Source organism: Populus nigra, chromosome 1 (genome assembly GCF_951802175.1).
Source record: "Populus nigra chromosome 1, ddPopNigr1.1, whole genome shotgun sequence".
In the NCBI taxonomy this organism is placed as follows: domain Eukaryota; kingdom Viridiplantae; phylum Streptophyta; class Magnoliopsida; order Malpighiales; family Salicaceae; genus Populus; species Populus nigra.
In genome coordinates this window covers 13,180,053-13,199,484 of record NC_084852.1, presented here as the reverse complement: position 1 = coordinate 13,199,484, position 19,432 = coordinate 13,180,053, and the positions used below count along the sequence as shown (strand labels likewise).

At 34.1% G+C, this 19,432-nt stretch overlaps 1 protein-coding gene across 1 annotated transcript; it reads left to right on the top strand.

Annotated features, from left to right (window-relative positions):
* Window positions 1–3,066: 3,066 nt before the first annotated feature.
* Window positions 3,067–18,941, top strand: LOC133667886 (cation-chloride cotransporter 1-like). Its single transcript, XM_062087580.1, has 13 exons — window positions 3,067–3,502; window positions 3,586–3,732; window positions 3,835–3,919; window positions 4,041–4,132; window positions 5,082–5,196; window positions 9,662–9,762; window positions 9,932–9,993; window positions 10,136–10,363; window positions 12,693–12,807; window positions 13,655–13,849; window positions 15,227–15,627; window positions 17,166–17,327; window positions 17,617–18,941. The coding sequence occupies exons 1-13, from the start codon at window positions 3,339–3,341 to the stop codon at window positions 18,705–18,707; spliced, it is 2,958 nt and encodes a 985-aa protein (XP_061943564.1). The 5' UTR covers window positions 3,067–3,338; the 3' UTR covers window positions 18,708–18,941.
* The last annotated feature ends 491 nt before the right edge of the window (window positions 18,942–19,432 follow it).

Here is a 19,432-nt window from a genome sequence, read left to right as displayed (position 1 = left end):
ATTTTCTTGCGATTTTACACCTGATTTCGATCATTTAACTTGGTAAAAATTAAATTTGATCTTCTAAAATTTTAATTTTCTTAATTAAGCCCAAATTGAGCTCCCAAACTTAATGTTTCATCAATTAAACCTCTAATAAAATTAATTTGATCCATTTAAAATATAATTAACTCCTTGCATCTAATTAAATCCTTCAATTGGACTCAAATTAATTCTTAAACATAATTAAACTTTAATTTGACCTATGATAAAATCAAATTGAACTATTAAAAATGTAATTATGTCCTGAGACTTAATTTTAAGCAAATTTGTTCAAAAATCATTTAATTTAATCTTGAATCTGCATTGTCTCTCTATTTTTAGGTGTAATAAGGTACATTTAGGCTTGCAATTTGTCCAAAATTGTAGCTTGATCTTCCTATATGTTTGAAATCCTTCCTCAACTAACTTTTCTCACGTTGCCAGTCTTTTTTCTATTATTATTTTATTATTATTTTGGAAAGAAAAATGTGAATTTAGGGAATAAGTGATAAATGAGTTATGACAACGGTGTTGAGAGGGGTGAGAGGGGAGAGGGGGGGGGATTCATATATAACATCTACGATTCAATTAAGTATGCTATTTTTCCAAATATTTTTTTCAATTATGTTACTTTACTAATTTGTTTTACTGCTACATATTATGCCTAAAGCAACAGTAAAAAGGCATTGTGTTTTAGTTTATGGTGTAACGTAACTAGATTGGAGGCCCATAATGTTACGGTTGGGCTAAATTTTTCGTAGTGAAAAAAAATATAAGTAGGTGATGAAAGTGTTTCTAAATAAGCAAAAAAAATCTGGTGAAAAACAATGACTAATTGAAAAAAATAAATGCTTGTCATTATTATATATAAAAAATACCCTCTAAATATTCTTAAAATATCTCGAAGATCTCATTTAATAATAAAACAAAAACTGAATGAGAACGAGATAACCTCATAAAAAAAAGCTTAATTACCAGCAAATCAAACAGACTTGACTCAAATTGCAAAAGGACAAAAGGACTTGACTAAAGTTAGCATGTCAAATCCACGACTCGGTTATTAGGTCGAGATAACCTTGTACAAAAGAAATCGGATAAAATAATGGAGGTCAACTCTCAAGCAAATTAAATAAAGAAAGGAAAGATAGAGAAAAGTTGAAAAAAATCCAAGTTAACCCGGGTTAATTCGACTAACCCCAAGAATGAGATAACCCCTTAAAAAAGATGAAACCAGAAAAAAAAAGCAATTTAAACAAAAAAAAAACTAAAGTCAAATAAGGTTAATTTTTAAAACCCGTTACTTGGAGCATAATAATGGGTGATGTAGCCGAGCTTATAGAAACAAGAGGTTTCAAGCATTCATGAGACGATTTGACACTACTATGTGAAGGTCTGACCCAAACAAACTATGTGAATGACCTAACATATGTTTTTATGAACTGGTGAGATATGTTTAGGCCCAAGATAAGATTTGGTCGCTCCATACCAGGTTAGCACCTTAAAACAAAGATAATAAAAGATTCAACCATTGGATTAGGCTTAATTTTTTTTCATGTGATTCTACATGAATTTTTTCTTATAAAAAGCCACTATGTCACTTATTGAACCATTGAATCTCTCAAAATTAGGCCATAAGTTGCTGTTTGGGATAATTTTATTATGTTTCCTAGGTTTTTTTTTCATATTTATTGTTTTAATTTGGATTTTATTTTAATTTCTCTTATGCTTTTGAATTCCTATTTGTTTCCTAGTACGACTTTTTTGGTCAATTTAAAGGTCTTTGTAAACCTCCTAAGAAGGCAACCACCATACACTTAATTTTTAGAGAATAAAATTGTGAATTTAGGATTTATATTTGCAATCCTTTCTACTTTTTTTTTTTAATGTTTTTAATGTTATTTCTATCCTGTTAGTTTTCACCTATATCAATTGATATCAGAGCCCAACAATACCAAGTTATTTGCTTGTTATGTATCGTAATTCTATGAAAATTTATTGCTTGTTATGTGTTGCTACAAATAGGGATGAGCAAAAAAACCAAAAAATCTATTAAACTGAGAAAACCGGAAAAAAAATAACTGAAAAAACCAAATCGTGACAAAAAAACCGATTAAAATTTTGAAAAAATCGACCGATTCGGTTTTATAAGCCTGAAACCGAAAAAACCAAACCGAACCTAAACCGAAAAAACCGAGCCAAACCAAAAAACCGAAAAAACCAAGCCAAATCAGTTTGAACTGGTTTTTGTCCTAAAAAATTGAATCGAACCGAAACTAGTTGGTTTGACCCTGATATGGATATTTTTTAGGAGAGAAACATCCATGATTTCATTATCGAGAAAGGGGTGACCTTATATCCCTAGCCATTATTGAAAACAACAAAATGCATGATAAGAGGAGATATCTTTTAAAGCAAGAAGAGATTAAATTCATTTATTTTAGTTTAGTGTCAACATTCCAAATACTTTCTAGGTGGTTTTTTTTAATGGTTTTAATATGTAAAAAATAAATTAAAAATATAAAAAATATTATTTTAATATATTTTTAATTAAAATATTTTTTTGTAAAGCATCTTGAATTGTTTACCAAACACACACTAAGACTATTTGATATTGACAGAGCTTCTACTTTTTGCCTAACCATGGAGAAAAAGCAGTTTAGTTATTAAATAGTTTCTACATTTTGCATTGGGCTCGTCATATAATTGTATTTGATTTTACATAAACTAAAATAACATGCTTTTTATTCCTATAGATTTTTTTAATTTATTTTACATATAAAAATTTATCTTAGACTTCAGTTTTAACTTACTGTATATTTTTAAATATATTTTTCTTAAAATTACAATTTTTTTTATTTTTTTTTAAAATCAATACCGCTATGCAAAAACACACTAAGATATTATTGTAACTCTTACTTCCTGTGATAAATATTTATATAATTATTAACTTTAAAATTAGTGAAATTAATCCAGGAATATCTAAACCAACCAATACTCACGTTAATAATAATAAAAAAGATACATCAATTTTTATTTATCAAAAGGCTGACTCTTCATTCTCAAATTCCCTTTGAAGCTGTCTCATATTTTGATTTGTACTCCAGTTCAGATAAAGTCCGGATTTTTCCTCTTGATTTTTTTTATCCTCTTGACTTTTCCATGAAATCTGAGTAATATTTACGTTTCCTTGCTTCTCTTTAATTGTGTCGCATGCATTCTGGAGAGAGATCTGTATCTTTTCAGTTTGGAATTGGATCTCCATTAACCACCAAACTCGCTGACGAATACTAGATCGATCTTGGAAAGCGAAAGTGAAAATGGACAACGGAGATATTGAAGGTGGTGGTGGTTTAGAAGACGAATTCCACACCAACCAGAGTGGTCGCAAATACAGGCCTGTGGTGGCTCACGATCCCGCCGTCCTTGAGATGTCCTCCATTCCTCCCGGATCCTCCTCCTCCAATCACCAATCTATCCTCAAGTAAAAAAAAAATGAAACCCCTTGTTTATTATTAATTACTTTAAACAAATCATTATCGAAATCCCTTTGTTGTTCACTGACAGGAAAATCATACCAGGAGGTTCCACCCAAGCAAAAACAAACACGAATACTGATGGTGTGAATGATAATAGTACAAATGGGTCAGAGAGGGAGCACAAGTTGGAATTGTTTGGTTTTGATTCCCTTGTCAATATTCTTGGTCTTAAGAGGTACCATACCATAGCTACTGACTTCATTCTTTTTAAAAATCTATTGCATTGTCATCTTGTGTTTTTATTGTTTACTTGCTGCTGCTACTTTTTCCCCCCCAGTATGACAGGGGAGCAAGTAGCCGCACCGTCTAGTCCCAGGGATGGTGAAGATGGTTCTATCTCTTTTGATCGAGATCGCCCAAGGGTATATGCTACCTGCTTTTTATTACCAATTTCTTGAATTGCATTGCCTTGCAGGTGGACAACAACTATTAAGTTATGTGTTTCTCTTTAACTGCTTCATTTTCTGCTCATGTATCATGCAGCCCAATGACCTTAAACTGGGAACAATGATGGGTGTTTTCATCCCATGCTTGCAAAACATACTTGGAATTATCTACTACATTCGATTTTCTTGGTAACTCTCTTGCTCGATGCTGTCTTTTAGCTTTCTTTATCTTGTTTTGGTGTGACTTATTATAGGGCCTGTGCAGATGGACATCACCTTGTGTCTTGCTTTTAATTGTTAGCAATGAAGTTTTGAAATTTCAAGGAGAAATCTAGCTGAAATTCCTGTTGAATATTTTTGAATTTCACAAAGTGCTGTAATTATCAGCTCTCTCTTTCATATATTAGGTGCATCATTCAAGTTTCCTTGAGAAATATGCTTGAAATTTCCTTTTAATATATGCAATTCATTGTTTAACTAATGTCAATTTTTTTTTAAAGTTTGTCCATTTATTAAACATGCTAATAGTGCTATTAAAAAGTAGTAGTAACAAATTAAGGGCTCTGAAATGCTCTCATTTTATGATATACCCCCCTTTTTTTCCTTTTTCTGTATAAGCTGTGGTACTAACTGTCAATTGAATAAAGGCCTATGATGTCCGCTCATGAACGTGGTGCTGATTGTAAAGCTCAATGAACCCACGTCATGGACATTCATAAGTTGTGTGTTGGGGTGTTGTTAAGGGTGGGAAGCAATAAATGTGTTAAGAGACCCAAGTTCACAACTTTGTATAAAACTTAAACATCCAGAATGTTCAGTGTTGAAATTGGCTTGATGCTTGTAAAGGTTTGGCCATAAGATAGGGAAAGGGTTGATAAGAGACTACAATTAGCTGGTATTTGAATGGGGTTATTTAGCCAAGTGAGAAGAATTTTTGTTCTTTCTTCCCTATCTGTTTCTCTTTTCTTAGGAACATCTGTAATATCTGGAACAAGTTGCTGGTAGTGCTTCCATCAAATGTTCAACTTTATCTATTCAGTACTGACTGGATGTTGATGATGCACTTTTAGTTTCATGCCTTTGTGTTCTTAACCATACAATAGTGTTTGATTGCTTTCTGTTATTGCAAAAATGGCAGGATTGTTGGCATGGCTGGTATAGGTGAATCTCTAGTGCTGGTAGCTTTTTGTGGATTGTGTACTTTCCTAACAGGAATTTCATTGAGCGCTATTGCAACTAATGGTGCAATGAAGGTACATACAGCATTATTAGATCTCTTCTCACTTATGTTTTGAACAAAGTATTGATGGAGTCTAGTATCGACAAGACTATTTTTACAGCCTTTTCTAACACCAGCTTAATGGCTTGCAAAATGTTAAATAATCTTTTTTGAATGAGAATATGGGATATGTTTACTATGATTGCTCTTTAGCTCTGACTTTGAGCATTTGATGGACATTAGTGAAAGATGATTAATAAATTAGTTCTTGTCAGTAATTATTTTTGGTTTTTTAGGGACTGTTTGTTTCTGCGTTTCAAAAGCGTTTATGAAAAAATTTGAAATTTTTTTATTTTTTTATTTACTTCAAATTAATATATTTTTAGTGTTTTCAAATCATTTTGATGTGTTGGTGTCAAAAATGATTTTTAAAAAATGAAAAAACATCATTGGCATGCATTTTGGCACAAAAAACTATTTGAAAAGCAACCGCAGCTACACTGCCAAACAAAGGAGACCTATTTTAATAGATATTTTTGGTCTTTCCATGCTTTAACCATTTTGTTTTACCACTTTGGCAGTACTATTGTATCTACTAGATATTTGTATGACTATCCTAAATGTCCTTCCTCCTCAAAGGTTGATATAAGCTGTCTAATACTTGTTTGGTCCATAGAAGCATGGTAATATTGTGATTTTTAATTTATTTGGTTCATTTGAGGATTATTTCTGGACAATTTAGTTATGATAGTGAAAACTAAATATGAGTTTGCTCATAGATACACATGCAAGGATATTTAATGTGTGGAGCTAGGGGTGTTAAGAAGAATTGATGAGTCAACAAACTGTGTATTATTTAGTTAGCTGTTTATACTCTGTGACTAGTGGGTAGTTGAATCAAATTGAACTAAATGCTAGGTAATTGACCCCTTGGTTCTTTTCCATAATTTCTTGCTATTCTCCAATATTCCTTTTTGTTACATTCTCATATAGAATTATGTTTCATAATTTATAAACGTTTTAAATAAAAAGCACAAAAAATAATATTATATATCATGTATTCTCTCCATCCCACCCCACAGTTTTAGTTGCTGTTGACTTTCATCTAGATTAAGAATGAACAATTAATTGGATACCATGTCATGTATTCTCACATCATTTTTTTTACCCTTTTATTATATTTTAGAATCAAATACTCATAAGCTTAATGGAATTGGGCTAATGGTGAGAGGTTTGATATACAAGCTAGTTAAACAAGGTTCAAGTTTGTTGAACAATAGAACAAATGTTTTTTTTTAAAAAAAAAAACAGAGGTAAAACACAATTTTATAAGAAACAAAATTTTTGGATCTCACAATATTATTGCCGAGATAAAGAGTACAATTAATTCTTAAAATTTTCATTAAAATTCATGACATTTACTCCCAAAATTCTCATGGATTATATACGAAACTTTTATTTAAATATAAGTTAATAAGGGAGAAAATAGTCGGGTTAAAAGAATTAAAATGGGTTTCAATTAGGGGGTATAATAGGACAATCAAATAGTTAATACTTCGACTTTTTCACAATGGACAACAATTCTGGCCATCCTAAATTGGAGAGGGGGGGGGGGCATGAATAGATTAATTGGTAAGTAATAATAAAACCACCAATGCTATTTTATTTGGTTCAATAGGTTTGTGAAAAGTATCGAATCAAAGATTCATTTTGAATTGAAAATTCAGTTTGGTGCAAGATAGGAGGTCCTAGTTCAAGTAATCAAACAATGAACAACACTTGTGTGGAACACTTTGTGCTGATCAAAGTTGTCAGAATAACATTCGAGATATAAATAACATGTAGTTTTAAGTTAAAACGATACATTCATAACTTAGTTAGCTTGTTCAAGAGATAGGTAAAATTGAGAAGGGGAAGAATACAAAGAACTATCTTGTGACTTTGCCAATTTGCGCTTCAATGCTTAAGCTTCAAAGGCATGTGGTTTCCCTTCCGTAGCACCTGCTTGATCCAATTGTATTATAAGTCCTCCAACTTTTTAATTTTAATTTTTATGCCATTGAGTCGTAAGCCTTTGATTTTTAGGATGGACCAAATCCATGCTATGATATATCTTTGTTCAACTGACATAATCCTTGACTCTTGTGTCTTTAGGTTGTGGAAAGTGGATTCGATCTAATAATCTTATTCAATGTGGTGTCCTTGAATGAAAACACTAACTTAAAAATGCAGTGGTTTTTAATCAATTATGTGTTGTGTTTTTATCATAGTTGTCATACCCGACCCGAGGATTGACCTGGAAAAGGCTTAGTCCACCAGGTCATCTGGTCAAATCCTCAAGTCATTAGGACAACTCGGGTTAACCTTTTTTTTTTATTAAAATAATGTTCTTTGCTTTTTTAAAAAATCCTTGGTATTATTTGGCTCGGTTTTGTCAGGTCAACTAGGTCACGAGTCAAACCGCTTGGTCGAGCTGAGTTTAATAACTATGGTTTTCATTGGTCTTGTATGGTTTTGTTTTTTGTAATGATAAAAAGTAGTCTATTTCTTGTTTTATTTATGTATACTCTGTTTTTTTTTTATTTGAATGTTCTAATAGATGATCATGATATGTACATAAAATATTGGGGATATTTTCATGTGTAAGAGGTGTTTGGTAGAGCATTTGAAAACATCATAGACAATTGTTAGAAATTAGAGGTTTAGGACTAATTAGAAAAGGTACAACTACAATTAATAATACAATTATCTCTTCGATTTAACTAATGATTCAAAGGCAAGTGTCAATGAAGAAAAGCACGAGCTTAGTGTCCAAATTTAAATTTGGAAATCAGTCGCTCAAGTGCAAATGGGCCTAACTAAAGGGTACATTTTCGAATTTACCTAAATTAAGAATTATGCAAAAAGTTCAAGAATTATGCTACTATGTTGGATCACTGTTGTTAAAACCGTGCCATAGGCACATTTTAAAAGCATTCCTTAGGCATATTTGGGGCATAAGGCAGGAACGCTAAAGCCAATGCATTTATTCAACTTGGTGAAGATCCAAAGGCTCAAAGCCATGCCTCAAAAAGAAAAATCTTCTTCTTCTTCTTTTTTCCTGGGAAAAGGTTTCCTTTCTAAATATATCTTTAACTATTTATCCATTCTCTCTCTCCCCTTTCTATCTTTCTCCTCTCTATCTACCACATGTTTTCCTTGGGTGAGGTCCTTGACCATTTTTTGTCCTTTGCTATACCATTTGCGCTAATGCTCTAATTAAAATATTGTTGTACTTTTATACCCTCTCTATTTCTTAGAAATCTTTCCATGCAACTTATCATGCATTCTGTTAAAAAAAAATACATGCCTTTCCCAATCTCACACCTGCTCCATGTAGGCTCCAAGAGCCCTTGATGCATCGGTGCACTTAGCACTCTTAACAACTGATGCAGGACAACTTTGGCATCATGTCCTGCAAAGGGTTTGGTGAATTAGAGTTTGATAAATGTGGATTAGGGGATTGTTTTACAAGAATTAGGATTTGAATTGACGCTGTAAATATTACCTGAGGCACTATAGCAATAAGAAAGTGAAGAAGAAAATAGCACACAGAAAAAAGAGAAGAACACTAAGGCTGCAGCCCTCAAGCAAAACCAAAATACTCATAATCGTGTTATCAAAATTCTTCCTATTACACTGAATATGTGCTACTTTTATATGCACCAAAGCGCTAATAGTTCTAACTTAAATAGTAAATAGAAAACCAAAAAAGAAAAGGAAATCACACTTAATAAAGAACTCCTAATTATTATTCTAATATCCTAAGAGAACAATATTCTTAAATATTACTAATACATTTTTAAAATAGAACTCTGCAATGGACTAGTGCTACAAGAAAATATAAAATATTTGGGTTTTGAAGTTAAATGAAAATGAATTCTAAGCTTCTCTCTTGTTGATTGCATCAACAACACTTATTGAGGTACAGTTTGTTAAGCATGTTGTTTGCATTTAATTTGAGTGTGCTTAAATTACATGCTTGTTTCTTATCACAGGCTGACATTTGTTTGTTTCTCTAATTCTTAATTCTTTCAGAAGTCTATGATAGGTGTCTTTATGATTAGGAAAGCAATAATTAATAACCATTTTAACCTGCAACTTAGTTAATCTTTTAAATTATTTTATGATTATTTGTGTTGTTGCCATCCTGATGCCGGAGTAAGAAATTAAGCTATCTTCCATGGATTAGCAATTCTTGATTCTGAATTTTTTTTTTGTCTATGGTGATCTGCGCTTGAATTTTGTAATGCCATGTTTGCACTTGTGAATGAGTCTTTGATGCTTGAAGTGGTGTGTTGTGTGTATTATTCTTTAATTGCTCACCTTTATGCACTAAGATTGATGACGCAACTGATTTTTTCTCATATTCAGTGTCTTATAGTTATCTTCTGATGAGAAGTTCAGTTTTGCAATTTTGCAAATCACTTGTTGTATGAAATTATGAATGTAACGTACAGGGTGGGGGGCCATATTACCTCATTGGTCGTGCCCTTGGTCCAGAGATTGGAGTGAGTATTGGATTATGTTTCTTCCTTGGGAATGCGGTTGCTGGAGCTCTGTGAGTAAATCTTGTCTTTTTTTCTGATGCCACCATGATATATGTGGTTGATGCCCTTGACCTCAGGTTTTAGGAGTTGAGGCTCCAGTTAGTTTTTATCTTTATAACCTTAATGATGTGTTCTAAGTATTTGTGTAACTTTTTGTTTGCCTTTTCTCATTTGTTTTAGTTATGTACTGGGAGCCGTTGAAACCTTTTTAAAAGCTGTGCCTGCTGCTGGGATATTCAAAGGTAAAGATTCAGAATTTTCTGCTGGTATTATATATAATTGGTAGTTGGTAGCAATAGTCTAACCATAATCATCCCAAGATGTCAAAATGATTAATTGAACACTGCTAATTTATATCTTTGGCTGTTCATGTTTTCCCTGTAGAGACCATAACAAAAGTTAATGGCACAGACATTCCACATCCCATACAAAGTCCAAGTTCACATGACCTCCAAATTTATGGAATCGTTGTTACAATCATCCTATGCTTTATTGTGTTCGGTGGAGTGAAGATGATCAATCGAGTTGCACCTGCTTTCCTCATTCCTGTTCTGTTCTCGCTGCTCTGCATATTTATTGGGATATTTTTGACGAAGAAGGATTACCCTGCCGGTGAGTGTTTAGTTTTATATAGATCCTTCTTCTTCTTCTTCTTCTTCTTCTTCTTCTTTTTCAGAACATGGTCTCTCTCCCTGCAATGTTGTCCTATTACTTGTTATTTCCACTTGGGGTGATGTTATGAGCACTCAAATCTGATAGAAGTCTGGCACTGGAATGGTGTATTTTAGTACATGTTCCAAAATCCATGACACTGCTCTTTGGACTGAATTTAACGTTGATGAGTACATTCTTGGTGTTTTTTTAGATGACACATTTATCCGTTCTAACTTTGGAATAAAATAACTACATATGGTATTTTTTTTTTCAATTCACGGCTGTCTTTTTAAATCTAATTTTGATATATATTTGGCCCATTCAAACCCAAAATCAAAGCTTGGTACTATTAGAATGAGAAAAAAGACCTGCCATATCCATGATTTTTACCTAAATTGGTTTGAGTTTTGAATTGAACTGTTAAAGACATACCTAACAAGAAACTAAATTGGCCTGGGCAGACAGACCAATGAACCAGTCGAACTAGTGAACTATTGTTTTCCAAGTATTTTCAACTTAGCAATAATTCCGTGTTTATGTTTTTAATAATTTGTGAAAGTGAATTTGACAATATAATATTCCATGTTTAAATGTACATATGATCTCAGTTAGTAATAGAGGTGACAAATAGGCGGGTATGAGTTAGATCAAAATGGGTACGGGTAATGTTTTACCCATTGCCATTTAATGACCCATTTATTTTTAAGATGGGTACCCATAGACACTTAAACTCACCTTACCTTGCCCATCAACCCAATTAAATTGTTTAATCAAGTTTACTGTCTGATATGCAAGGACTTAATTATAATAAAAAAATATGGGACTAAATTGTATTTAGTATAGATTATGAGGACATAAAAACTTCCAAATAAGGACTTGTTAAAAAAATGAAATAAATAAAAATCAATAAATCCATGGACTAAATGAACATTAACGAAAATTTCATTTACTCTCACAATGCTTTGAGCTATATCTTTGAATGGGTCACTTGGGTAACCCTTACCCAACCCTTTTAACTTGGGGTATTTTTGGGTCAATCCATTAGTGACCCATTTAAATTATTTACTGACCCTTTTATGACCCATACCCCTTTAAAATAGACAGATACAGGTTGGTTAATGGGTATAGTTGGATTTTTCCACCCTTGGTTAGTAATTATGGAAAACATGTTAATAGTTCTACATGTACTTATGTGTTTTATCTGATTCACTGGTTCAAATAGTGACCTGTTATCTTGACGGCTTCACTATCGAGCTCAGTTTTGATAACTACGAATTGTGGTCCTCAAAATTATGTTTTGACATTAAAAACTTTCTTTAGAATTATCTACAGATACGTGAAAACACTTGATGATTATTGAAAGTGATGGCATGAGATAGGGCTTTAGATCTTACGTGCATCTTTCATAAGGAGGAAATTGAATGCTTTAGTTATCAGCTCTGTGATTACCATAATGTATTTTTCATTCACCAAGGAGCTTTGTTTTGCTGGGATGTTCCACAACATTTAGTTGTCCGTCCATCTTTTGGATGTTTTTTTTGTGTTTTCATGGGAGGAATGAATTTTGTCTTGCCTAAAGGGGATTTACTGTGTCGGTGAAGTTGAAAGCATTTCTTATTTGTTCAGTTGTGCATCTTAATTATCAATCTAGAGGGCTTTGTATGGTATTGATTAACTCACTTAGAATGTTTCCATTAACCATCCTATTGGATCTTTCTTAAGACTCCTCCTACCTTGGGGTTTACCTATGTCTGCGAACATGAGGAGGAGGCCATTTTCATATCTTTGTTTCTCATATAGGGTGGTTTGCAATGAATCTTTATATAATGGATGGTGCTGCATTGTCAAAGAGTTGGAGATTTCTTTAGTGTTTACTGAGCCTTCTTCATATATATATATATCGCTTAGATACATTTAGTCCATGAATAAATTTTTATACCGACTAACAAAATTGTTCAAACTTGCATGATGAATGTTAGTAGTGGTTTAGCTTTATAGGTTGGTGGCATTAGAGCTCTTTGGAACTTGATTATCCACTTGCATCTCTGCATAAAACATGGTGTAGCCAAGTAAAGTTGCAGATTAAAGCTATCAAGGCATACAGTTTCTTTGATTGGCACCTCAGGATTCACTTTTAATCTTAACCTATATGCTAATCACGGTCAATTTTAGTTGTACATGTGTGCATGATGTTTTTATGGCCTTGCTTTCATTCTTGTTCCTTGTTCTTTCTTATTGTTTGGTGGAGGAATAAAACCAATTGCTTCTCTTTCCATGATTATAACAGATGGAGTCACAGGCTTGAGTTTGGAAAGTTTTAAAGAAAACTGGAGTTCTGATTATCAATTTACTAATAATGCTGGAATACCTGATCCTGAAGGAAAGGTCTACTGGAATTTCAAGTAAGCCAGGGCAAGAATTTTCAATCTCATTAATACTTGTTTCTTGTTGAAGTTAATAACGTAAATGGATCTGATTGCAATATTATTAAGCGATATATTTCCCTTTTTATTGTCATACCAGAATACTAGGGGTCTCTGGTCCACATTAATTTCTAACTGTTGAATAAAGTTGCTGGAAGATGTTCCTTATAGTTTTGCAATCTGAACTTTGCTTTCTTTTGGGGGCACTTGCAACTGAATTTGAACAGATGATTTTTTTTGTACGTTGTTTGGATAGAGATATGCATGTTCCTTGTACAGTTCAAGGAATATAGAATAGAAAACCAAATTTGGAGCTTTATAACCATGGAGAAGAAGCTGGTACAATCGATTCTTCTACTTTACACTGGGTTTTTTTTTCCATGTTCAAGTAACTAAACACAAAGTGTGTTCCATCACTAGAAAAAGAGTAATGAACAACATCTAATGGTCCAGAAGTTGCCAATTAACAGATCATTTTTTTGTCTAGTTTGTATCGTCTTAGTTGCCATAGATAATGGATTTGAAAGTTCCTGGAATTAACTTTGAGCTTGATAGACTTTGCTTTTCTGCCACACCCACACCCTCCAAGTTAAACCCACCACTCTCTTTTTAATTACCATCATTGGAACCACTGGACATTATACAATCACGTAAGTTTTCATGTTTCTGTTAGATAATACTTTGTCTAGATCTCAGTTCCTTGCCGAGAACACTTCTATTTCCTACAATGTGTTCCTTTAAAGCATGTAATTGCATTTTCTTGAAATAGGGGGTGAGATGAAATCTTTTTTATGCTTTTTCTATCTTTTTTCTTTACTTCTTTCAGTGCATTGGTTGGCCTATTTTTCCCTGCTGTAACGGGAATTATGGCAGGCTCTAATAGATCAGCATCACTTAAAGACACGCAGCGTTCAATTCCCATTGGTACACTGGCTGCAACTCTTACAACTACCGTTCTATATTTAGTTTCTGTGTTATTCTTTGGAGCACTTGCAACTAGAGACAAGCTCTTGACAGACAGGTATCTATCTGCATGGCCTTCTAAAAAAGTTGCCTTCATACTTGTTGCAACATGTTACATTTTTTTTTCAACTATGGAATGAAATCTCTCAATATTTGCTTGAAACTGTATCACAAACTTCCTTTTTCCCTAGTACCTAACCATATTCATCCTTTAGTCAAGTGATAGGACATATACAAGGCCACCTATAGGTTATATACTAATACTAATAGCTGGCAAAGCATACCTGCAGAAATATATCATCACTTAACTGTCTACTGGAGTACTATTGTCATCTAGTTTCTGTTTATTATATCATTGACTCGCAGAGTGTTCTTCATTCATATGATGGGTTTTCTGACGGGATTGTAGGCTGTGTTCTCTATTTGTATTTTCTTTAGAGGCTTCCACCTATAGCCAGCTTGGATTGCATCTTTATGCTTTGACTCAGGATTCATTATATTCTTATGTGTTACATGCAATAAATGCTTCTACTAAATGCTCTTAATGAATTGTTTGATTTCTAAAGTGTTACTTATCATATTTTAGTTTTAACTGTTTAGGTTTGATGCATTAAATATAGAAAGTGTTTCTAGTCCTATTTACTTCTAAGCCTTTTATCACAAGTACATGCTGATTATTGGATTGTTCAAATAGTATTACTGTAGCATTAATCTCTGTTTTAAAAACTTTACTCATTTATAGAATTGGGGCTGTTGTGAAAATTTAGAGAAAGATGTTGTTACCAATGTCTTAATGCAGATTACCTTTCATTATAATCCATTTTTTCCCATACTTGTATGATTAATAAAAATTGTAAAATGATGCTTGAAATTAATGATTTTATGAAAAAATAAAGTTCATTTTTATAATTAAAGATTTTAAGAATTTTGAATCATACTGATTCATGGATTATGTTGTCATGCTAGAAAAAAAGAAGATATGATGTGAGAATGCATTGTTATGGTTTGGGAATTCCTCAATGCTTTCAAAATGACCAAGTAGCCTTTGTCTTCAATTGCGTTATTAGCAAGTCACTGTTGGTTCTTCTTGTACACTTCCAATAGCATCAATACACCCATGCATGTAGAACTTGTAATACCTTTTCCTTCATTTGGTGATGCTTTCATCCCAGTTCTTTACTGCCTCCTTTTTGCTTTGAATAAAGATTATGCATCATGGTCTACTCACACAATTGGGTGAAAATCTTGAATTAGATTGTGCTGATTTGAAATGCAGTGGTGTTTTTCATAGCAGTCCAAGGAGTTGGTTTGGACATGCCCCATTTGCCCTTCTCGCTGATGAATATGTGTAGCTAATATTCTGATTTGAGTTGTAGAGTTTGAAGGACTACTTCAAAACCCTCTACTATACTTCTGAACTGTACTTTTTATGCAGGCTACTTACAGCTACAATTGCCTGGCCTTTCCCTGCCATCATCTACATTGGTATCATTCTTTCAACCTTGGGTGCTGCTCTTCAAAGCTTGACAGGAGCCCCACGCCTGCTTGCAGCCATAGCCAATGATGACATTCTGCCTATTCTTAACTATTTCAAAGTTGCAGATGGACATGAGCCTCACATTGCTACTCTCTTTACTGCATTTCTCTGTGTTGGGTGTGTCGTTATTGGGAATTTAGATCTTGTCACGCCAACTGTAACTATGTTTTTACTTTTGTGTTATATGGGTGTGAACTTGTCTTGCTTCCTCCTGGATCTTCTAGATGCTCCCAGCTGGCGACCACGGTGGAAATTTCACCATTGGAGCCTTTCTCTTCTTGGAGCATTACTATGCATAGGTATGCCACTTATTTTTCCCTTTTAAGAAAATATATATATAAGGTCAATACTGGTCTTAGCAACAGAGGACTTGGTGTTGCTACACCTTATAGCTTCACCTTTATGAGTTCTTAATAGTGTCCTGAAAGAACAAATATACAGTAATAAGCCTGACATTAACACACTTATCTGATGCTTTTGGAAATGTGATATCCTTTCCAATAGGTGGAAAATGCAGAAAGAGTTCTTTTACAATCTTTTGGCTTTGTTTGTTAAAAGCTGAAATGCTGTCTGTATTAAATTCAGTTAATTTTCTGAAACGTCATGCTAATCAGTGTAGTGTGTGAGGTTAATGCCCACGTGTATTAAAAATGGATTGCTTTAGGTGTATGCGCATATAAATGAACCTCAACCTCAATCCATGCTTTTGGCTGGCTTTGTCAAAATCGTGAATGCTTTGGGCTGGGACAGAACTACTTTGATTGATGGGGAGGCCATGGCACCCCCAATCTTTGAAAAAACATTACATTTTAGTCCTAAAAATTTGAAAATGTTTAATTATACCCTTCAATTTTACATTTTTTGCACCCCCAAAAATCAATTATTTTCTTACCCCCAATACTAAATTTCTAGCTCCACCCCTAGAATTGGGTGCGCTAAATTAAGTGAGATATATGCTGGAATATTATGCTACTCATTATGGTGTGCGATTATCATGCCCACGCCTATAAATAGTAGATTACTTTGATACACATATATGAACACTTGAACCTCAACTTGCAATTGATGGAGTTGTTATGTTATACTCAAAGAACTCTCTCCTCTTTGGAAACTGAGTGGTCCTTCATCAAGCAACAAATTGTTTTGGTCTAAGATTATACCCTCATTGGGAGTGTGGTAGCTTTCTTTTTTAGATGCTTTTCAAAAGTGTTTGTCTTGAAAAAACATCAAATTGAGGCTATTTTTTAGTGTTTTTCGATAATTTTAATGTGTTGATGTCAAAAATAAAAAAAAATATGAAAAAAATCATTTTAATGCATTTTCAAGTGAAAAGCACCCTGCATCACAATACCAAACACGCAAAGTCTGTGGTGGATTTCTTTATTTGGACCTAGTTTTTTGAATCATGGATTATTCTATAAGCAAGGGAAAAATTGTATTTTGCACATTCGTGTAAAACAAGAGTATTTTGGTTATTTTGATATTTGGTAAAAGGTCTAGGAATTAGTGTGTAAGTCTTTAATTGTTTATTCCTATTTAGTTGCTTTCCTCGTCAAGTTGGGATTAGTTATGCCAAGTTTATTTTCATATTCCTATTTTCTAGCCTTAGTTTAGCTAGGAATTCTAAGCAAACACCCTTAGGGGAAAGATCATCATGATGTACAATAACTGTGGTTCACAGACTAGTTTGGTGTCCATAAACTAATTTGCATGCCTAATTTCTGCTCAGGCGCTTGGTTTTATACATTCAATATCATTTTGTATACGAATGCATGCATGCTTGCAAGTTGTTTGTGTTTGTTTCAGGATCTTACCTGCTGTCTTTGATTTGCTGCAGTCATCATGTTCTTGATTTCTTGGTCATTCACTGTTGTGTCTCTGGCACTAGCAAGCCTCATTTATTATTATGTCAGCATTAAAGGAAAGGCTGGGGACTGGGGTGATGGCTTCAAGAGTGCATATTTTCAACTAGCTCTCCGCAGTCTTCGTTCACTGGGAGGTAGATTTCTGTACTAAATTCGCTATACGACAACTTTTAGAGTTTTTGAGTTGTTGCATCTTACTGGTGAATATTGAAAGCATTGTGTGCTGTGTGGTTGGTGGTCTATTATGGCAATTTGCTATGAACAGTGGTACTGCTTCTAGCAAACATCTTGCATCCAAGGAGTTCATTTAATATGTTTTTAGCTGGCTCCACTTCTCTTGTATTTCTTCTCATTACCTATTTTCCCATTTGTGTGCATGCATGCCTTGTCATTGTGATTGACATATCTCACCATTATTTACAGCTAACCAAGTGCACCCAAAGAATTGGTATCCAATCCCCCTTGTATTCTGCCGGCCATGGGGAAAGCTGCCAGAAAATGTTCCTTGCCATCCCAAGCTTGCTGACTTTGCAAACTGCATGAAGAAGAAAGGCCGTGGGATGTCCATATTTGTCTCTATATTAGATGGAGACTACCATGAGCATGCTGAAGATGCTAAGGCAGCTTGTAAGCAACTAAGTACCTACATTGATTACAAGCGTTGTGAAGGTGTCGCAGAGATAGTTGTAGCCCCCAATATGTCTGAAGGTTTTCGTGGAATTGTCCAGACCATGGGCCTTGGCAACCTGAAACCCAACATTGTGGTGATGCGGTATCCTGAAATTTGGCGTCGTGAAAATCTAAAAGAAATACCAGCCACCTTTGTTGGAATAATCAATGACTGCGTTGTTGCAAACAAAGCAGTTGTTATTGTCAAGGGTCTTGATGAGTGGCCCAACGAGTATCAAATGCAGTATGGAACCATTGACTTGTATTGGATTGTAAGAGATGGTGGTCTAATGCTGCTTCTTTCCCAGCTCCTTCGTACAAAGAAGAGTTTTGAGAATTGTAAGATTCAGGTCTTCTGCATTGCAGAGGAGGATTCAGATGCAGAAGAACTCAAAGCTGATGTGAAGAAGTTTCTATATGATCTTCGGATGCAGGCTGAAGTGATTGTAATATCTATGAAATCCTGGGATGCACAAATAGAGGGTGGATCTCAACAAGATGAATGGTTGGAACCACTTACAGCTGCCCAGCAGCGCATTGCTGGTTATTTAGCTGAGAAGAAGAGGTCGGTTCAGGGGGATGGGGATAAGCTGATGGCTGATGGGAAACCTGTAGTCGTGAACGAGCAACAGGTAGAGAAGTTTCTTTACACAACCCTGAAGCTAAATTCTACGATATTGAGATACTCAAGAATGGCTGCTGTTGTGCTGGTGAGTCTACCCCCGCCTCCAGTAAACCAACCTGCTTACTTTTACATGGAGTACATGGATCTATTAGTAGAGAATGTGCCAAGGCTTTTGATTGTAAGAGGATACCGTAGAGATGTTGTAACTCTATTCACATAGTTGCCAGTGGTTTACGTTCTGGATGGTAGATGCAGCATCCCTACTTGTTCATATCTTTGTATCTTTCCAATTTTTGTAGTTTAAATGTCACATTCATTCTTTTTACGGCCATTCTTGCAGAAGTGGCATTTTTTCTGCCTGTGTAATAGTCACGGTAGAAACTTGGTAGTTTTTTCAACCCTTTGGGGACGTGCATTTTAAATATATAAGGTTAAATCGTGGGGTTGAGAGCAATTTTTTTTATTTTGTGAACAGAAAAAAAAAGGGAGTAATCTCAATTTGCCATTCCCATACGCACATATATATGCTTAAATCCATTCCTTAGCTAAAAGAAATGATTGTATTGTAGGAGTGATGCCAAACAGAGCAAACAATCTTTACCCTCATAAATTATAACTTGAAACCCACGAACAACAGAGCAAACAACATAATCATTTCTCTCTAAGTCTCATGAACGAGATCTGCCACTCTCTTTCTTTCTCATATCGAAAACCATTATTTCGCCTACTCCGTAACATATCAAGCTAGATTTTTATTTCATGGGGTGGGAAACTCTTGAAAATCTCATCGGTGTAGCGTGGCTTATAAAACTTCGGTGGTGGAAACATGTCGTTGCTTTCATCGGAGAGTCCAAAAACAAGTAATCTCTAAAACAAAACTGCTTTGATAGCTATTGAAACTTTAATAATTAATTCCACCTGTTGATAAGGAAGAAAAGAGTGAAA

Excerpts from the sequence above, each read along its gene's own strand:
- LOC133667886 (XM_062087580.1), top strand. The coding sequence starts at position 3,339 with ATGGACAACGGAGATATTGAAGGTGGTGGTGGTTTAGAAGACGAATTC. Across the intron at positions 15,628-17,165 it reads TGGAGCATTACTATGCATAG|TCATCATGTTCTTGATTTCT; the intron begins GTATGCCACTTA and ends GATTTGCTGCAG. Across the intron at positions 17,328-17,616 it reads CAGTCTTCGTTCACTGGGAG|CTAACCAAGTGCACCCAAAG; the intron begins GTAGATTTCTGT and ends CATTATTTACAG.